Consider the following 17,481-nt stretch of genomic DNA (forward strand, 5'->3'; position numbering starts at 1 on the left):
GAAAAAAAAACCAGTCAAAACGAAAAGGAAATGAGAAAACAAGCTTTAACGAATCAAGCAAAAAGAAATCCCAGATTCCAAGCCCCTTGTTTGACACAGCCGTCTTCTAGAATCTAGACCCTTCGGCTTCTATCATTTCACGGCTACGAGTTACCCCTGCTTATAAAATAAAATTCAAATTTTATAACTTAATTTTCAGCTTAATTTTTTGATTTTTTACTGTGATTTGCTTTACTATTTTTACTTTTGAATAACTATAAACATGCCTATAAAATTTATGTCCAAGCTATTTTTCATTAGTAAAAACGCGTTTTCTCGCTAATTCTGAAAAGCGAAAAGAGCTTTCGTTTCGTCCCTCCGCCTCTCCGCCCCCCAACGCCTATATAAACCCTCCTCCCTCCCCACCATCGCCTCCCCTCCTCTGCTCCGCTCCGCTTCGCTTCCTTCTCAAACAAGCAGCCGACTACGAGCACGCGAAAAAAAAGCGAAGAGAGAGAGAGAGAGAAAAATCCAGCCCCGAATTCGGCGGCGGCGGCGGCGGAGGAGGAGGAGATGGATCCCTCGTCGGCGGGCTCCGGCGGCAACTCGCTGGCGGCGGTGGCGGGGACGGACGCCCAGAAGCGGCGGGTGTGCTACTTCTACGACACGGAGGTGGGCAACTACTACTACGGGCAGGGCCACCCGATGAAGCCCCACCGCGTGCGGATGACCCACGCGCTGCTCGCCCACTACGGCCTCCTCGGCCGGATGCAGGTGCTCCGCCCGCTCCGCGCCCTCGACCACGACTTCTGCCGCTTCCACTCCGCCGACTACGTCGCCTTCCTCCGCACCGTCACGCCCGAGACGCAGCTCGGCCGGGGCCGCCAGCTCCGGCGCTTCAACGTCGGCGAGGACTGCCCGGTCTTCGACGGCCTCTATGCCTACTGCCAGTCCTACGCGGGCGCCTCCATCAGCGCCGCCGTCATGCTCAACCACGGCACCCACGACATCGCCATCAACTGGTCGGGGGGCCTGCACCACGCCAAGAAGTCCGAGGCCTCCGGCTTCTGCTACGTCAACGACATCGTCCTCGCCATCCTCGAACTCCTCAAGGTCCACGAGGTGATGTGATCCCTTTCATTCCGCTCATTGACTTCCTCCCATGCCTCTTTACCCTTTTCATGTTTCCGCTTTATTTTACTACTTGTTTTCGGTTAGTTTGTTTCGACTAGTAGATCACTAAATGGATCATAGGTGGGGTCAATAAGGTCGGAAGCAAAATCCATCTTGACTTCTTCTCTCCGGTTCCCCTGATTTGTCGTGTACAGTTCAATCTTCGGTCAATTTTGATTCAGTACTCAGTAGGAAGTCTTCTCATCTGTAAACGTAAATGGCAATGTGTTATGTGTAGGCAACCGTCCGGATTAACTGTTGATTTGCGCAATTCCATGTCGATCTATGTTCGTTATGAGATTACACAATGACCGGAATGATTTCAACTTCCTGCATGTATTGTTTGCCGGTGCCCATTCCGTATAGCCATGTTAAAGATTCATGCACCATCAAACTGTTCATTGGACGGCAAATGATGAGAGAATGATTTGATTGAAATATATTTAAAACAAGTGGCGACTGATTAGACAGATCGGAAGAGTGGAGGTTGCGTAAAAACAATCCTAGGCTATCATGCACAGCAGAGTTGAAAGTTCGAGAACAGATTATATGTTTTTTCCCAATAGCTTGAGCTGTTTTCTTGTGCTAAACCATTAATATGTTCTCTATCATATTTACAGCGAGTTCTGTACATTGATATTGATATCCATCATGGAGATGGAGTTGAAGAGGCATTCTACACAACTAATAGGGTTATGACAGTCTCGTTTCACAAGTTTGGGGAATATTTCCCGGGAACAGGGGACATCCGTGACATTGGGTACGCAGAAGGGAAGTATTACTGCCTGAATGTGCCGCTAGATGATGGAATTGATGATGATAGCTACCAGTCCATCTTCAAGCCAATCATCGGCAAAGTTATGGAGATGTATCATCCTGATGCAGTTGTGCTTCAATGTGGTGCTGATTCGTTGTCCGGTGATAGGTTGGGATGTTTCAATCTCTCAGGCAAAGGTCATGCGGAATGTGTTAAGTACATGAGATCGTTCAATGTTCCGTTGCTACTTCTTGGTGGTGGTGGATATACCATAAGAAATGTTTCACGGTGCTGGTGTTACGAGGTATGTATGACAGATAACCATCTCATTTGAGGATGAAACTGTTGTCTACCTTTTTTTCTCATCTTTTTTCATTTTCATTTAATAGACTATGTAAGTTCACTATATGAAAAATAGATGAAAAGCAAGCACTCGCACTCTGTTCCTTGCTCAGCATCAAGTTATTGGAACTTGCACCACCCTAGTTTGTACCTTGCACCTGATACATGTTGCTGTAATTTTAAAATCACAAATCAAGCTTTTGGTTTTGCTGAGCATATGACGAATTCTAGAGATCACATGTAGCCCATTGACATGTAATGCTTAATCTATTTATTTTCAATTTGTTTCTTCGAAATGCATTAATTTGTTGAGAGCTCGTGCAAAAACAAGTCACATTGTGTTTCTCAAAGTATTGAATGCTGATCATCTTAAATCAGCTATAGTATCAGGCAAGACACAAGAGAGTTTTTTAGACAATTTGTTTTCTCCATTCCACGCTATAAGACTTTTTTGTCTTACCTAGATTCATATGTGTGAATTTGGAAACATATATATATATATATATATATATATTAATATATGGATGAATCTAGACAAATCCAGAAAGTCTTATAATATGGAATGGAGAGAAGACTTATTACCAAAGATGAATCCTAGAAGATGATAAGTGCTTAGTCCTTGCAAAATTATATGCTTCAGACCACTTCCTGTCCCTCACTTGTTAGCTTTCATCAAGAAGTGTTTAATAAATGTAAAACCCAACATTTGAACCCTTAAAGGCCTGTTCTTGTTCCCTTTTGTGATTTTATAAATCTGAGCACACGATAGGCTAAACATGGCGAACAAAAGTGTGCATTGCTGCTTGTTCCTGAAGTAAATTGTGAGTATCCTGAAAAAGGAATGTTGTTCTCTTGTACCAGGATCATCTGTTGCTACAGTTATGTTTTTATCTTCACCTTTTGGAGCCACACCTCTTTTGTGTGTTTATAATTCGATGCTTATCCTCTGATTGTTTATTTGGCCTTTTATTTGGCCAGACAGGAGTTGCAGTTGGTGAAGAGCTTAAGGAAAAATTGCCTTACAATGAGTACTATGAATATTTTGGTCCAGAATACAGTCTTTACGTTTCATCAAGTAACATGGAGAACAGAAATACAAACAAGCAATTGGAGGAAATGAAATGTAAAATTCTGGAGAATCTTTCAAAAGTGGAGCATGCTCCTAGTGTCCAATTTGAAGAGCGAATTCCTGAAAGAAAGCTACCTGAGGTGAGTTTCCAAGTTTCCTAATATAAGCATGAAAGTGATGTCTTGGAATCGATAACTCGAGACGTGACTGTATTCGGGTCCTTTGCATACATGTTCATTATTCAGCGAGATGAAGATAAAGAGGATCCAGATAGAAGGCCCGACCCTTACTTTGATAGGTTTTTGAGTGCTCGCAGACGTCTGAAACACTCAGCAAGGTATCTATTTTTTCCCTTTTAAAAGCAGAACTAACTTTTGTATAATTGTGTGCCCTGCCTCATGTCGTATTTTTATTTTTGGAGAAGTCGAAACACCGGAGATACGAGAGAATATACTGAAACAGAGGCCAAAGATCAGGTACTTTATCATGTTAGTTATGCAAATGGGCGATTCTGTCCTGTTTCATTCGTAAAATTCAAGCAGTACGTTCGCCGTTTTTTAAATTTGGGATGTCTCCTTTGGATGAATCCTTAGAAGTAATAATACTTACTCTATTATTTTGTAGACGTGTGCCGTTTTGTTTAAACAACCAGCATTCATGAAAACATGAGGTATCTTATGCCGTTATGGGTATCGGTGCTAGAGTAGTTAAGTTTCTTGTGCTATTGAGTTGTCGAGGAAGACTTGGTGCTGGTGAAAATATTTTGCTAAACATAGATGTATTGATATTTTCATCTAAATGAAATTTAGGTGGCATTGACTGTATTTCTTATTTCGCAGCATTTTTGTTTTGGTTGTGCATAGACTTTTCCAGTCTCCAGATCGCCTAAGGTGGTGTTTGAGACAGGGACTAAACTTTAGTCCATTGTCCCATCAAATGTTTGGATACTTATTATATATAATAGTAAACGTAGACTATTAATAAAACTCATCCATAATCTTGGACTAATTCGTGAGATGAATCTATTGAGTCTAGTTAATCCATAATTAGCCTACGTGATGCTACAGTGAAGATGATCTAATTATGGTTTAATTAGGCTTAAAAAATTTGTCACGTAAATAAGCTCTCATTTCTATAATTAGTTTTATAATTAGTCTACGTTTAATAAAAATGCGGGGAAGCCTAAACTGGGCTTAACCAATTTCATTAAGGGGGAAAGCATGTACAGGGAGTCTACGTTTAATATTTATAATAAGTTTCGAAATATCCGATGTGACATGAGGCTAAAAAAATTTAGCTCCAGGTGAACACCCCCTAAAATCTGCCTTGCATTTATGCTAACGAGCCAGTTGAAATTCTTGCACCTTACTTTCTGGTATCTTTGGTACCTTTTTCCTGGGAAAAACAGTGTGATCTTCTGTGAATCTAACACTTTCTGATTTACCCATTCTGTAGCATGGTAAGATACCAACAACTGAACATAGAGGACCAGAACCGATGGAAGAGGATCTTGGTTCCTCCAAACAAGCACCTGTAAGTTGTTATCTTCTCTATCCATCCGTGCAAACTTTCATAACAAGAACACTGCATCTCCAAGTGCCCATACATAGATATCGAGCACCACGGTCAAAGCTGCTCTAACAAATCTTTCCATCTTCACATTTCTTGTCGTCGAAAGCCTGCGGATGCAAATGGGATGGCCATCAACGCCCCAGGCAATGTCAAGAATGAACCGGAAAGCTCACCCAAATGACCTATGCACCCCAAGGCATGATTTGCTACCTTCAGGCAAACACCAGCTCCCCCGTCACGGTTTGCTTCATATGCTCTTTACTGGCAGAAACTGTGTGAATCCGTACTGCATATCGTCATTTCAAACTCACTCACCCTGTGGTATTGTAAGATCGTTTCTTCTGTAGAATAGTGTAGGAATCTATTGGTGGCAACACTTGCAGCTAAAGAATTCCATAGTGTTCAGGCAATGCTAGACGTGGAGACATTAGACTGACCAATTTGGCAATTCCACATGTAACATGGACCAAAAGTTACAGTATTATAGTCTGTTGGAACTCCAGGCCAAAGCACTATGCCTACGTGTGTTTGCTCTCTGTTGGTTGTGTTTCGTTCACAGCTACTTCTTCCGACGCATGGAGTGGGGTGTGGAAACATAATTAGTGGTGATTTTTTAATGGAATTAATTGAGTACGGTTAGATCTACATTTGCAATGGTGAGGGGCTGGATTGCTTCTCCTCTATCATCGACGTAGACGCTTATAAAGTTATAATCTATCTAGAACATGGAAACTTAAACGGTGAGAGTGAGGGTTCAGCGATGGAGAACATCCTTAAAAAAATGTCTTAAAAAAGTATCTTAAGATACCATATTTTTTAGCATATAAATTTAATATATTGAGGAATAATATAACTTAAGAAATTATATCTTTTTCAGCATATAAATTTAATATATTGAGGAATAATGTAACTTACGAAATTATATCTTAAGATAATAGGTATTTTTAAGATAAAAAAGCCCGGGATCGAGATTCATTCTGATAATGAAACTATCCCTTTTTGGTGCCTAAAATTTGGTGAAGTAGATTCTCACGCACTCATCTTTTCATTTCTACTTAAGCATATATGCTAAAATTTAAATTTTTAACTTTAAATTTAGTGTTGATTTTGATTTTTTTTTCATCGTAATTTATTTTTCAGCCTTTGATTTTAGCCTGCTAAAAACACTTATATAAAAGTTCTATTTATAAATTATTTTTTGTTGCAAATGCATTGTTTGGTTACAAACAATCACCCCCCTCATAAGCCTATCAGAAATCCAAAGAAATACTACTGTACTAAAATGTACTCCCTCTATCTTAAATATATTAGTTTCTAAAGTTTAAAATTTGTTTCAAAATAAATCAACTTCTGTACTCGTATTTACCATCGATTCACAGGGATTTTAGTATGTTCTCTTCATTATAGTTACATTGGAATTTTATGAATATACTATCTATTTTTCATTTGCCGGCATTGATTTTTACACCTATGTTTGACCATTCGTCTTATTCAAAAAATTAGTTATTTAGTTATGATTTGATTTATTACTATGCACACTATAAGCATGACCTACAATTTTAAAAATTTGCATAAAAATTTTAAATAAGACGAATGGTTAAACATATGTAAAAAATCAACCGTATTAAATAAAAAAACGGAAGGGTATTTCTTTTTAAGATAAGAGGGGGTGAATGCCTTGAGAGTCATATCAGTTTCTCTTCCTTTAGAAGTATCTTGATGCACTAAAAATTTAGTCCAAAATTCTAGTATGTTAAGTTACATTGCACCTCAAGATATTGGACTTTTACAAAAAAAAAAAATATGATAACTCAAAATACATTTTCAAAGATGGTAAAAAAAAATTTTCTTTTCTCTTTTTTTTCCCAGATACATCTTCAGGTAAACTTCCAATAACCCAATCGAATGCAGTCTACAGCTTCTATCACGTACTCTGCTTTCTTGTCTTGATTTCTCAGACATTACCTCGCTGCTTTGATAGTCCAAACTCTCACATGCCCTTTAGAAAAGCACTTCATTTGTGGTAGCTGCTTGCTCTCCGACAGCTGAGACATTGAATTTCCTTTTGCATGTTCATATAGTCAGCTGGTCATTTTGGTAGTAAATTACCTCATCATCCCGATTTAATCGAGCTGGTCCATGCTCTCTGCTGATTGCTGAAGACCAGTGAAACTCCATAAGAAATCGGCACTACGATAGATAGCCACCAGAAACAGAAGCAAGGACAACTAATTCCACAGGTTTGGACCGTATGTACACAAGAGTGGAATACAGTGGACTCCTGGACTGAAAGCAACGGCCTCTGTTTAAGTCTTCCGACTCTGCTGTCGTTATATTTCGTTTCTGCTTATGTTATAAGAAAATATAAAATTTTAATCATAAATTTAAAATTGATTTTATAATTTTTCTATCGTAATTTATTTTTATCCTTGATTGCTAAGAGTTTTATTCACAATTTTTTTATTTATAAATATGACGTTTGAATTTCTTCGTGAAAAGCCAATACATCACCCATGCAGATAAGATAGAATTAGCTCTCGTCAGTATTAAGGGATGTTTAGCTAGGAAAAAGGAAAATTTTTAGGTGCGAACATTTGATTGGGTATCGGAACGGTTTTTGGACATGAATGAAAAAAAACGAATTTCACATCTTGTCTGAAAACCACGAGACAAATCTTTTGAGCCTAATTAATCAGTCATTAGCACATGTGGGTTACTGTAGCACTTATGACTAATCAATTAGACTCAAAAGACTTGTCTCACGATTTCTCACATAACTATGCAATTAGTTTTTTTATCTCATATATATTTAATGTTTTATTTAAATGTCTAAATATTCGATACGATGTTTTTGGGAAAAAAAATATACTGTAGGTACTAAACAGGGCCTTCCCAATTTCCATGCGTCTGCGCCGTCCTTATGTGACGGTGACAAAACTGACACCAATGGAACCCGCCGGCAATTGTCCCCTGATCACAATGTCATTGTCCCTTGGGCGGGGCTACCAGCCTACCACTGCAGCGGCCGAAGACGACAGCCTCGCGCTGACGCCGTTCATAAAGTATCTCTGTGTAATAATTTTTTACGTACAAAATATGATATCCAATATTTAGAGGTAGCTCAATGTATCATTGAAAGATAATTAAAAAACTTGTATTTATAATCGGCTGTAGCACAACCCGTCGGGAGGTGTCAAAGAATAAGATGGCCAAGCTATTATTAATTAATGGTATAAGATGTATATAGACCTAACTATGGTATGAATTAGATTGTTTATGAATTGGGATTTTTACCATGTTTGAAATGGTATGGTTGTAAAATTTCCCAAATAAATGACGACTTCTTTTACAGCTGTTAACTGGTTCTGTTCTTAATATTGGTGTTAATTAGAGGCCAATTTATATAGTCGCGGCCATTGCCGTTTCATGCAAATTTTTATACAATATACTCAGTACTAAATTTGCAATTTGCAATATCAACACCGCAATTTATTTGACATCTACGTATCTATTACAGTGTATTATAAATGCAACTTTGAAAGAGCTACACGTATCTATAGAAACATAAGTTAATGAGTTATATATTAAATCTAATTGAAACCATGGACTAGAAACAGAAATAAAAAAGAAAGTAAAAAAACATACATATATATATATATATAAAACTTAATTATGTTTTGCATTTTAAGAGTTTATTATATAAAATTCAATTATGTTTTGTTCTATGTACAAACCATAATTGTTATATAAACAAAGCATTGATAGAATTATATATCAAATCCAATTCTATTAGTGGAACGGCGAACCCAACGATTCAAGGTGGTATTATGTCAATGTCATCACAGTTACTTATACGTGAGTCCTATTGTTTTACGGGTCCATATATCAGTACCGATAATAGCATCTCTGTCTTGCAGTTGCTTCTCACCATTTCTGCTCTGGTCTGTGTTGTGTGCAATCATTTTGCTTTTAGAATAAACTAGAAATGCAGGGCAGCTTTGCCGCGCTGGAACATAGAGATGTGAAATGTTCTTCCTTCATTTTAAATTAAGATTATTTTTATTCCTCTTGTTTGTCATAAAATACATTTGGTTTTGAGCAATTATTGTATTAGAGTTTGTGAATGTTGGAAACAAATACATTGGATTTAGATAAAGTCAAGATAATTGCATTGGAATTTGATAAAGTGAAAGGTATAATAGTTTTCATCTTTTCTATTGGTATGTGTGAGATGGTAGAAGAAAAAAATTATTTTAAGATAAACGGTTATATTCTTTTGTTATAGGCAATGGCATACTTCCTCTGTTCTAAAGAGATTTCATTTTTAACTTGCCTCACACGTAACTATATAAAGTTATAAAATCGAGATGCCCTCATTTTTATAAATCATCACGCATGTGTCTCCTACTTTTTGAAATTTCAGTACATTTGCCTACTACTTTTAAAATATCAATGTATTTGTCTCTTACTTTATCAACTCCGATGCAATAATTACTAAAAAGTAAAGTCCTTTATGGAAAATAAGAACTAAATATGAAGTCTTTTTGAGCAAATATAGTGTATATGATGACATATTGATTCTTATAATTAGTTATGAGGTTGTGGTCTATGGAATAACGAGTGACAGATAATTTGCTAGTCTACAAGTTTGGAGGAGGATACTTCGTCCGTCTCTAAAAGATTTTATTTTTATATTTTTAGACGAAGAAAATATAAAATATACTACTATCATATCCATCTCAAAATTATGATATATGATAATTTCTAAAAATAAATATGGGTATTAAGAAAGTACATGAAAATGGTTGAGGGAGGTTGTAATTGTTTTAGAAGGTAAAATAGATTAAAATATTAAACAGAGAATAATTGTGGATGAAGGCTTTACTTTTAGCAAATTTTTATTAGAGTTTGGTACAGTAGAAAACAGATACATTAAGATTTAAGAAGGGGATAAATGTATGTAAGTTTGAAAAAGCATTGGACAAATATATTAAAGGTTTATAAAGTGATGAACATTTTTGTTCTTTTATGTTTGTATAGGTATACGTGTGATAGATTAAAAATAAAGTATTTTTGGTGAGGGAGTAACCGTTAAGAATAAATAAAGTGGTTTATCAGCAGTGCTATGCACAACAGTACGCAGGGGCTATAGCAATAGCTTCTGCTAGATGGACAAATGCAGTTAAATGGCTGATCATTGCTGTGCCACGTGGACACACCCACCGCCCAAGAATGCGCATGGAATTCGGTATTAGAGAGATATTTCAAAACATATCTTTTTCTCTCTCACTATTTTCATACATCCTAATTTTTAAAAAGCAATTAAAAATATACCAATGTCACATTCTGTATAACAAAAGGGTACCCCAGACATCTGGGGTGTCTGTAGTTTTATGTTTTTAAAAAACAACATATTTGCGAAAAATCATGAAGAAAAAAGTGTATTTAAAAAACCACTTTTGAATTACATTTCAAAATACATCTTTGCTTTACTCGCTTGCAAGATGGTACCGAAGCAAAGCCAGCTTAGCCTAGCTCGTCTCTTATCTGTTACTACCACTGATTTTGGAACAAATCTGCTCACACGATAAAATGGAATTTCATTATCCTCGAACTGATTTTTTGTGTCTGAAATAAACCAATACGATGATTAAAAATACTGTGATTAGCACCTACAGAGACAGTGGACGCCTCATCTGTAATTTTCCAGTATTTCATTGCTCGTGTTCGTGCGGTGTTGCTGCATAGATACGCTACACTACACATGCCTGCTTGTCTTATCAAACAACTCTACAGACCTTATTTATGTCCTTATCTGTGAGCAATTCGAGGACATGATAAGGCTTGATCGTTTCGTTCGGTTTCTATATACTCCCTCTGACAAAAAAAAAAACAATTATTCGGTTTTTAGTATCCAGCGTTTGACCATTCGTCTTATTTAAAAAACCTCCAAGAAACTTTTTAAAAAAATAGTCACACTTAAAATACTATTCGTGATTTATCATCTAATAAGAACAAAAATATTAATCATAATTTTTTTTCAAATAAGACGAAGAGTCAAAAAACATGTAGGTAAAAAGTGAAAGATTAATTTATTTTGGGACGGAGGGAGTACACCCTTTGTAAATTATTAAATAGTATATTTTAAAGAAAATTATGAAAAGTTTACCATCTCATCTTTCTAAAATAGATTTTTCAATTTTATAATGTTTAATTTTATCATTTATGCTATTAAATAAAAGAATATTAAAAACCTTTCATCTTTAATCTCTCAGCAAGAAACAACACATCCCAAAGAGGGAGATTATTTGGTTTTTTTATATTTACAAACGAAAAATAATTTATTAATAACATTTTTATCATTTATGCTATTAAGTTACAGTATTATAGTCCGTTGGAACTCCAGGCCAAAGCACTATTCCTACTTGTGTTGGTTGTGTTTCGTTCACAGCTACTTCTTCCGACGCATGGAGTGGGGTGTGGAAACATAATTAGTGGTGATTTTTTAATGGAATTAATTGAGTACGGTTAGATCTACATTTTTTTATATTTACAAACGAAAAATAATTTATTAATAACATTTTTATATATGTAATTTCGTGATATAAAAGTTAAGTTTGAAAAATAAATTACGATGAAAAAACCTTTAAAATTAATTTTAAATTTAAGGTTGAAAATTTAAATTTTGGTTTATATTTTTAGTCGTTTGTCCCATCGAATATTTAAACGTTTATTATAAATAGTAAACATAGATCATAATCTTGTACTAATTCGCGAGACGAATCTATTGAGCCTAATAAATATATGATTAGACTATGTGATGCTACAGTAAACATGCTTTAATTATGGATTAATTAGATTAAAAAAATTCATCTCGTGGATTAGCACTTATTTATGAAATTAGTTTTTTTATTAGCCTATATTTAATACTTTAAATTAGTATCAAACATCCGATATGACATATCCGATATGACATAGTGCTTAAAAAGTTTAGTCCCATCCAACCCTCAGTATAGTCAAAAAGTTCAGGCGCCAGCTGCTATCGTCGCGGCACGTAGTGCCTACCAGGCTAGCTCCCATTCATCCCTGGCGGCAAAATCAGGTGCTCCTCGTCCACTTCGCAAACCATTGACTTCTAGTCTCAACAGAATCTGCATGGCAACGACAATCCAGTATTCCACGATCTTGTCGGCAGATTGCAGCTGAAGATGCTTGACGACGACGATGCAGTACAAGCTTAAGGATCACATGGGCATTGGCAGTAATCGCAACCCGGCAATGGCGGCGCTGCTCGAGTGCGTGTCGCCCTTGTTGCTCGCCGTCGTCTTCATAGCGCGTCCGGTGGTGCCGGCGTTCCAGCCGCCTGGCGTTGCCGCGAAGACGGCTGCCACTAATGCCGGCGACGTCGCCGGCTGCGGCTCCGACCGCCTCGCGCTCATGGCGTTCAAGACGCTCGTGACGGGCGACCCGTCACGGGCCCTGGCGTCATGGGGCGACGACGGACCAGGCTCAGCCCCGACATGCCAGTGGCGCGGCGTGGCGTGCGGCGTGGCGGGGCGCCGCCGCGGCCGCGTCGTCGCGCTGGACCTCGCCGGGGCCGGCCTCCGTGGCGAGGTGAGCCCGGAGCTGGGCAACCTCACCTACCTGAGGCGGCTCCACCTCCCCGAGAACAGCCTCCACGGCGAGCTCCCATGGCAGCTCGGCCGCCTCCGCGAGCTCAGGCACCTGAACCTCAGCCGCAACTCCATCGGCGGCCGGATCCCACTGCCGCTCTCCGGCTGCCGGCGGCTCAAGAACGTCCTGCTCCACGGCAACAGGCTGCAGGGCCACCTCCCCGGCGGGCTCTGCTCGCTGCGTCGTCTCGAGGTACTCGATCTTGGCCACAACACACTGACAGGCAGCATCCCTTCCGGCATTGGAAACCTTGTCAGTCTGAAGCTGCTTGTTCTTGAGTTCAACAACCTGACAGGAGAGATCCCTTCTCAGATAGGCAGGCTCGCCAGCCTCACCGGATTAAGCCTCAGCTCCAATCAGCTGTCAGGCTCCATCCCTGCATCACTGGGGAATCTCTCGGCATTGACCGCCATTAGCGCCTCCTCGAACAACATGACAGGGAGCATTCCGCCATTGGAGAGGCTGCCATCACTCAGTTACCTTGGTCTGGGAAGCAACAAGCTTGGAGGACCCATTCCTTCCTGGTTAGGGAACCTCTCATCACTGACAGCTTTGGATCTTCAGAGCAATGGCTTTGTGGGATGCATCCCGGAGTCTTTAGGAGATCTTCAGTTTCTTGAGGCCATTTCACTGGCAGATAATAAACTTCGGTGTCCGATTCCTGATTCCTTTGGAAAACTCCATGCCCTCACTGAACTCTATCTAGATCACAATGAACTGGAAGGTTCTTTGCCACTTTCAATGTTTAATCTCTCCTCCCTTGAGATGCTAAACATACAAGATAACAACCTCACTGGGGCTTTTCCACCTGACATGGGCGACAAGCTTCCAAACCTACAGCAGTTTCTTGTATCTGAGAATCGATTTCATGGTTTAATCCCTCCATCATTGTGCAATCTATCCATGATACAGATGATTCAAACAGTAGATAACTTTTTGTCTGGAACGATTCCACAGTGCTTGGGAGTAAACCAGAACATGCTGTCAGTAGTGAACTTTGTGGGGAATCAGCTTGAAGCACTCAATGATGCTCATTGGGGCTTCCTGACCAGCCTAACCAATTGTAGCAATATGATATTAATAGATGTTAGTATCAACAAACTCCAAGGTGTGCTACCAAAAGCAATTGGTAATATGTCGACACAGATGGAGTATTTTGGCATAGCAAACAACAAAATAACAGGAACAATACCTGAATCGATAGGGAACCTCATCAACTTGGATGAACTTGACATGGAAAATAATCTTCTCAAGGGGACCATTCCTGCATCAATCGGCAAACTCAAGAAATTGAATAGATTATCTTTGTCAAATAACATTTTTTCAGGATCCATCCCAGTAACTCTTGCCAACCTTAAGAAACTTACAATACTTTTGCTTAGTACCAATGCACTCAGTGGAACCATACCTTCTACTCTCAGTAATTGTCCTTTAGAAATGTTGGACCTTTCATACAACAACTTTTCTGGCTTGATACCTAAGGAGCTTTTTCTTATCTCAACAATATCAAGTTTCATGTATCTTGCACATAATAAACTAACTGGGAATTTGCCTTCAGATATTGGAAATCTCAAGAATCTTGGTGAACTTGACCTCTCTGATAATATGATTTTAGGAAAGATCCCTACCTCCATTGGAGAATGCCAAAGTTTACAGTACCTCAATTTATCTGGGAACTTCCTTGAGGGCACAATTCCTCCATCACTAGAACAGTTAAGGGGTCTCCTAGTACTTGATCTTTCTAAGAATAATTTGTCTGGAGCAATCCCTGGGTTCCTCGGTAGCATGACAGGTCTTTCTACCCTGAATCTTTCAAGCAATGATTTTGAAGGTGAAGTTCCAAAAGATGGAATATTTCTTAATGCAACTGCAACCTCTGTCATGGGAAACAAGGACTTGTGTGGTGGGGTGCCTCAACTCAAATTGCCAATATGCTCAAACCAAACCAAACACGGCCTATCTTCAAAGGTCATCATGGTTATCATGGCAGGCAGTATACTTTTGTTTGTCCTACTATTTGCATGCTTTGCGCTACATCAAAGGGCTAAGCTTAGAAAAGCAAACTCAAAGATAGCACTCTCTGATGAGCAACACTTGAGAGTTTCTTATGTTCAGTTGGCCAAAGCAACAAATAGTTTTTCATCTGAGAATCTAATTGGAGTGGGCAGCTTTGGTGCAGTGTACAAAGGAAGAATTGGGATCTCTGACCAACAAATGCTCGTTGCAGTGAAGGTGCTCAACCTGCAACAAGCTGGTGCATATCGAAGTTTTGATGCAGAATGTGAAACTTTGAGACATATTCGCCATCGAAACCTTGTAAAGATTATAACAGTGTGCTCAGGTATTGATTTCCAAGGTCGTGACTTTAAGGCTCTTGTATTTGAGTTATTGCCAAATGGAAATTTAGACCAGTGGCTACACAAGCATCTTGAGGAAGAAGGCGAACCCAAGGTGCTAAATCTCATTGAAAGACTCCAAATTGCCATAGATGTGGCTTCTTCATTAGAATACTTACATCAGCAGAAGCCATCTCCGATTGTTCACTGTGATCTCAAGCCAAGCAATATTCTTCTTGACAATGATATGGTTGCTCATGTTGGTGATTTTGGGCTTGCAAGGTTCCTTCATCAAGAACACAGCAGTAGTTTAGAGAATTCAACTGGATGGAATGCAATAAGAGGAACAATTGGCTATGTTGCCCCAGGTGTGCATAATTCTACTAGTACAATCTTAAGTGATGCATTTCTTTCTTCATTTTATTCTGCCTATAGAAGCTTATTAAGTACTTTACGTTTTTTTATTTCAGAGTATGGATTGGGCAATGAAGTTTCAATTCATGGAGATGTCTACAGTTATGGTATACTTTTGCTGGAGATGCTCACTGGAAAAAGGCCAACAAACAGTGAGTTTGGCGAAGTTCTTACTCTTCATGAGTATGTAGAAAGAGCCCTACCAGACCAAACGACTAGTATCATTGACCAAGGCCTACTAAATGCAACATGGAATAGCGAAGGAACAGCTCAAAAGTATCACAACATCGAAGAGATAAGAATTGAGTGCATTGTTTCAATTCTGAATGTCGGAATATTATGCTCAAAAGAGATGCCAACTGATCGCATGCAAATTGGAGATGCATTGAGAGAGCTACATGCAATTAGAGATAGATTTCACAAACATCAACTATAATAGCTAGCATATACGATATATTTTGTTGAAGTGGCGACAAATCCATGCACTTACTAGTCAAATCTTCAAGAAGACAGCTGGAGGCTGAAGAAATTCTACTGAAGAATTTTAGGAGTTGGTAGTTAAAAATAGATATGGAGTATGAAGGCAAAGCAAAGCATTTGCACTTAGAAAAAAGAATTAAATTAATTAAAATCAACTAGAGCATATTTTTGATAATATGGAGCTGAGTCATGACAGCTTGACAACAGAATAATATTTGCAACTGTAATTCAGTACCAGTACTGCATGATCATGCAAAGATATTGTTAAGTACTCTGTAATATCTAAGTACTAAATAAGCTCCTATAGCATTTTTGACGCAGGGTGCCCAGTTAGCTACTGATTTTCACCCTTTATACGTATAACTCCTAACAGCGAAACTCATAAGTTTGTCAAGATGATACTGTCTGTCCATTTGGCTAATATCATTGATCAATTCTTGCTACAAGTAGCACGAGATAAGGAAATAAGGCCCTCGGTCTACCATAGACATAGACATGAAAATTGAACATTGATTGAGCACAGAAGTATTTGAAATGCAGGAATTTCTTGTCAGTGCAAGATTTGAGAATTTATATGCATTTTTAAGTAACATCATCCAAATTTTCGTGTTTCTAAGGAGATGAAAGTGACAGGGTCTAATCTGTCATACCTGCGGGCAGCATGCAGTCCAAATTAGTGGAGTGAAATATTCTTACATATCGATATGTGAAGTGCAATTGATTATATATTCCTTCTTGTATAATTGCACTATCTAGCATAGTACTCCGTATCATATTGCCAATTTGCCATGAAAAGTCAAGTAATTAGCAAGAAAAGCTCTGCTCTTCAACACTAGAGTAGATATAAGGAACAAACGAAATATCTTATATATAGTTCTGTAGATTATGCGAAGAAATACTCATAGAGGACAAATCAAGGCCGGCCGAGCATATCCATCCTTCTGTCCTGCATGAAGCCACATGAGAATGCTGTTAGCAGAAGATTCCAAGTAGCTGGCTACATGAATATATTTTTAGATACGCACTCATTTTAACCCAAACAAGCAGGCAGCAAAGTTGATAAGGAAGCTTCCAAAATTCTAACATGCGGCCGGCTATCTGATGATTGACTAAATTTGCAATAAAATGGAATATTGGCAATCAATTTATTACAACTGCTAGAGTGTCGACCAAAGTACAGGACTACAGGTACTACCTGGGAAAGTGACAAGTTGATTGGGACGCAAGAATTATTTACATTGATGACCAACACATCGTGCTTATATTAAGGCAGGAAAATGTGTTGTTTCTATAGAGCAAAAGAAACCATACCTTTCATGCAGTGGTAAAGCTGAACTGAGCAACCTCTGCAATCAGCACCAACTTCCATTTTTAAAAATATACACCTAAGACCTTCCTAGCAATGGTGGCCGCTGGGTTCTCTTTCTTGCTCACGCTGCTGCTCTTTGCAGCTGCTGTTCCACCAGCTTCCATGGTTGGAGCTCAGGCTGCCACTGATCAACTTGCACTGATGTCCTTCAAGTTGCGAATAACCAGTGACCCATCATCTGCACTGGCCTCGTGGGGTGGCAACCAATCCATCCATGTCTGCCAATGGCAAGGTGTGACGTGCAGCATGCAGGGACTTCGCCGCAAGCGTGTGGTGGCACTGGACCTCAGCAACCTTGGTCTTTCTGGCACCATTG

At 38.8% G+C, this 17,481-nt stretch overlaps 2 protein-coding genes across 3 annotated transcripts; both read left to right on the top strand.

The window, feature by feature from the left end:
- Positions 1-412: 412 nt before the first annotated feature.
- LOC102718142 (histone deacetylase 3-like) lies at positions 413-5,522 on the top strand. 2 transcript variants are annotated; one of them, XM_006647006.2, is made up of 7 exons: positions 413-1,101; positions 1,773-2,213; positions 3,230-3,460; positions 3,566-3,657; positions 3,742-3,796; positions 4,776-4,853; positions 4,999-5,522. In XM_006647006.2, the coding sequence occupies exons 1-7, from the start codon at positions 553-555 to the stop codon at positions 5,071-5,073; spliced, it is 1,521 nt and encodes a 506-aa protein (XP_006647069.1). In that variant the 5' UTR covers positions 413-552; the 3' UTR covers positions 5,074-5,522. The 2 variants fall into 2 exon arrangements, with proteins under 2 accessions (XP_006647069.1, XP_006647070.1); XM_006647007.3 differs by having other exon boundaries at positions 428-1,101; positions 3,745-3,796.
- A 6,648-nt stretch (positions 5,523-12,170) lies between these two features.
- Positions 12,171-16,230, top strand: LOC102704034 (receptor kinase-like protein Xa21). Its single transcript, XM_040520860.1, has one exon. The coding sequence runs from the start codon at positions 12,171-12,173 to the stop codon at positions 15,750-15,752; it is 3,582 nt and encodes a 1,193-aa protein (XP_040376794.1). The 3' UTR covers positions 15,753-16,230.
- Positions 16,231-17,481: the final 1,251 nt, after the last annotated feature.

This window comes from Oryza brachyantha, chromosome 2, assembly GCF_000231095.2.
Source record: "Oryza brachyantha chromosome 2, ObraRS2, whole genome shotgun sequence".
NCBI classification, from domain to species: Eukaryota; Viridiplantae; Streptophyta; class Magnoliopsida; order Poales; family Poaceae; genus Oryza; species Oryza brachyantha.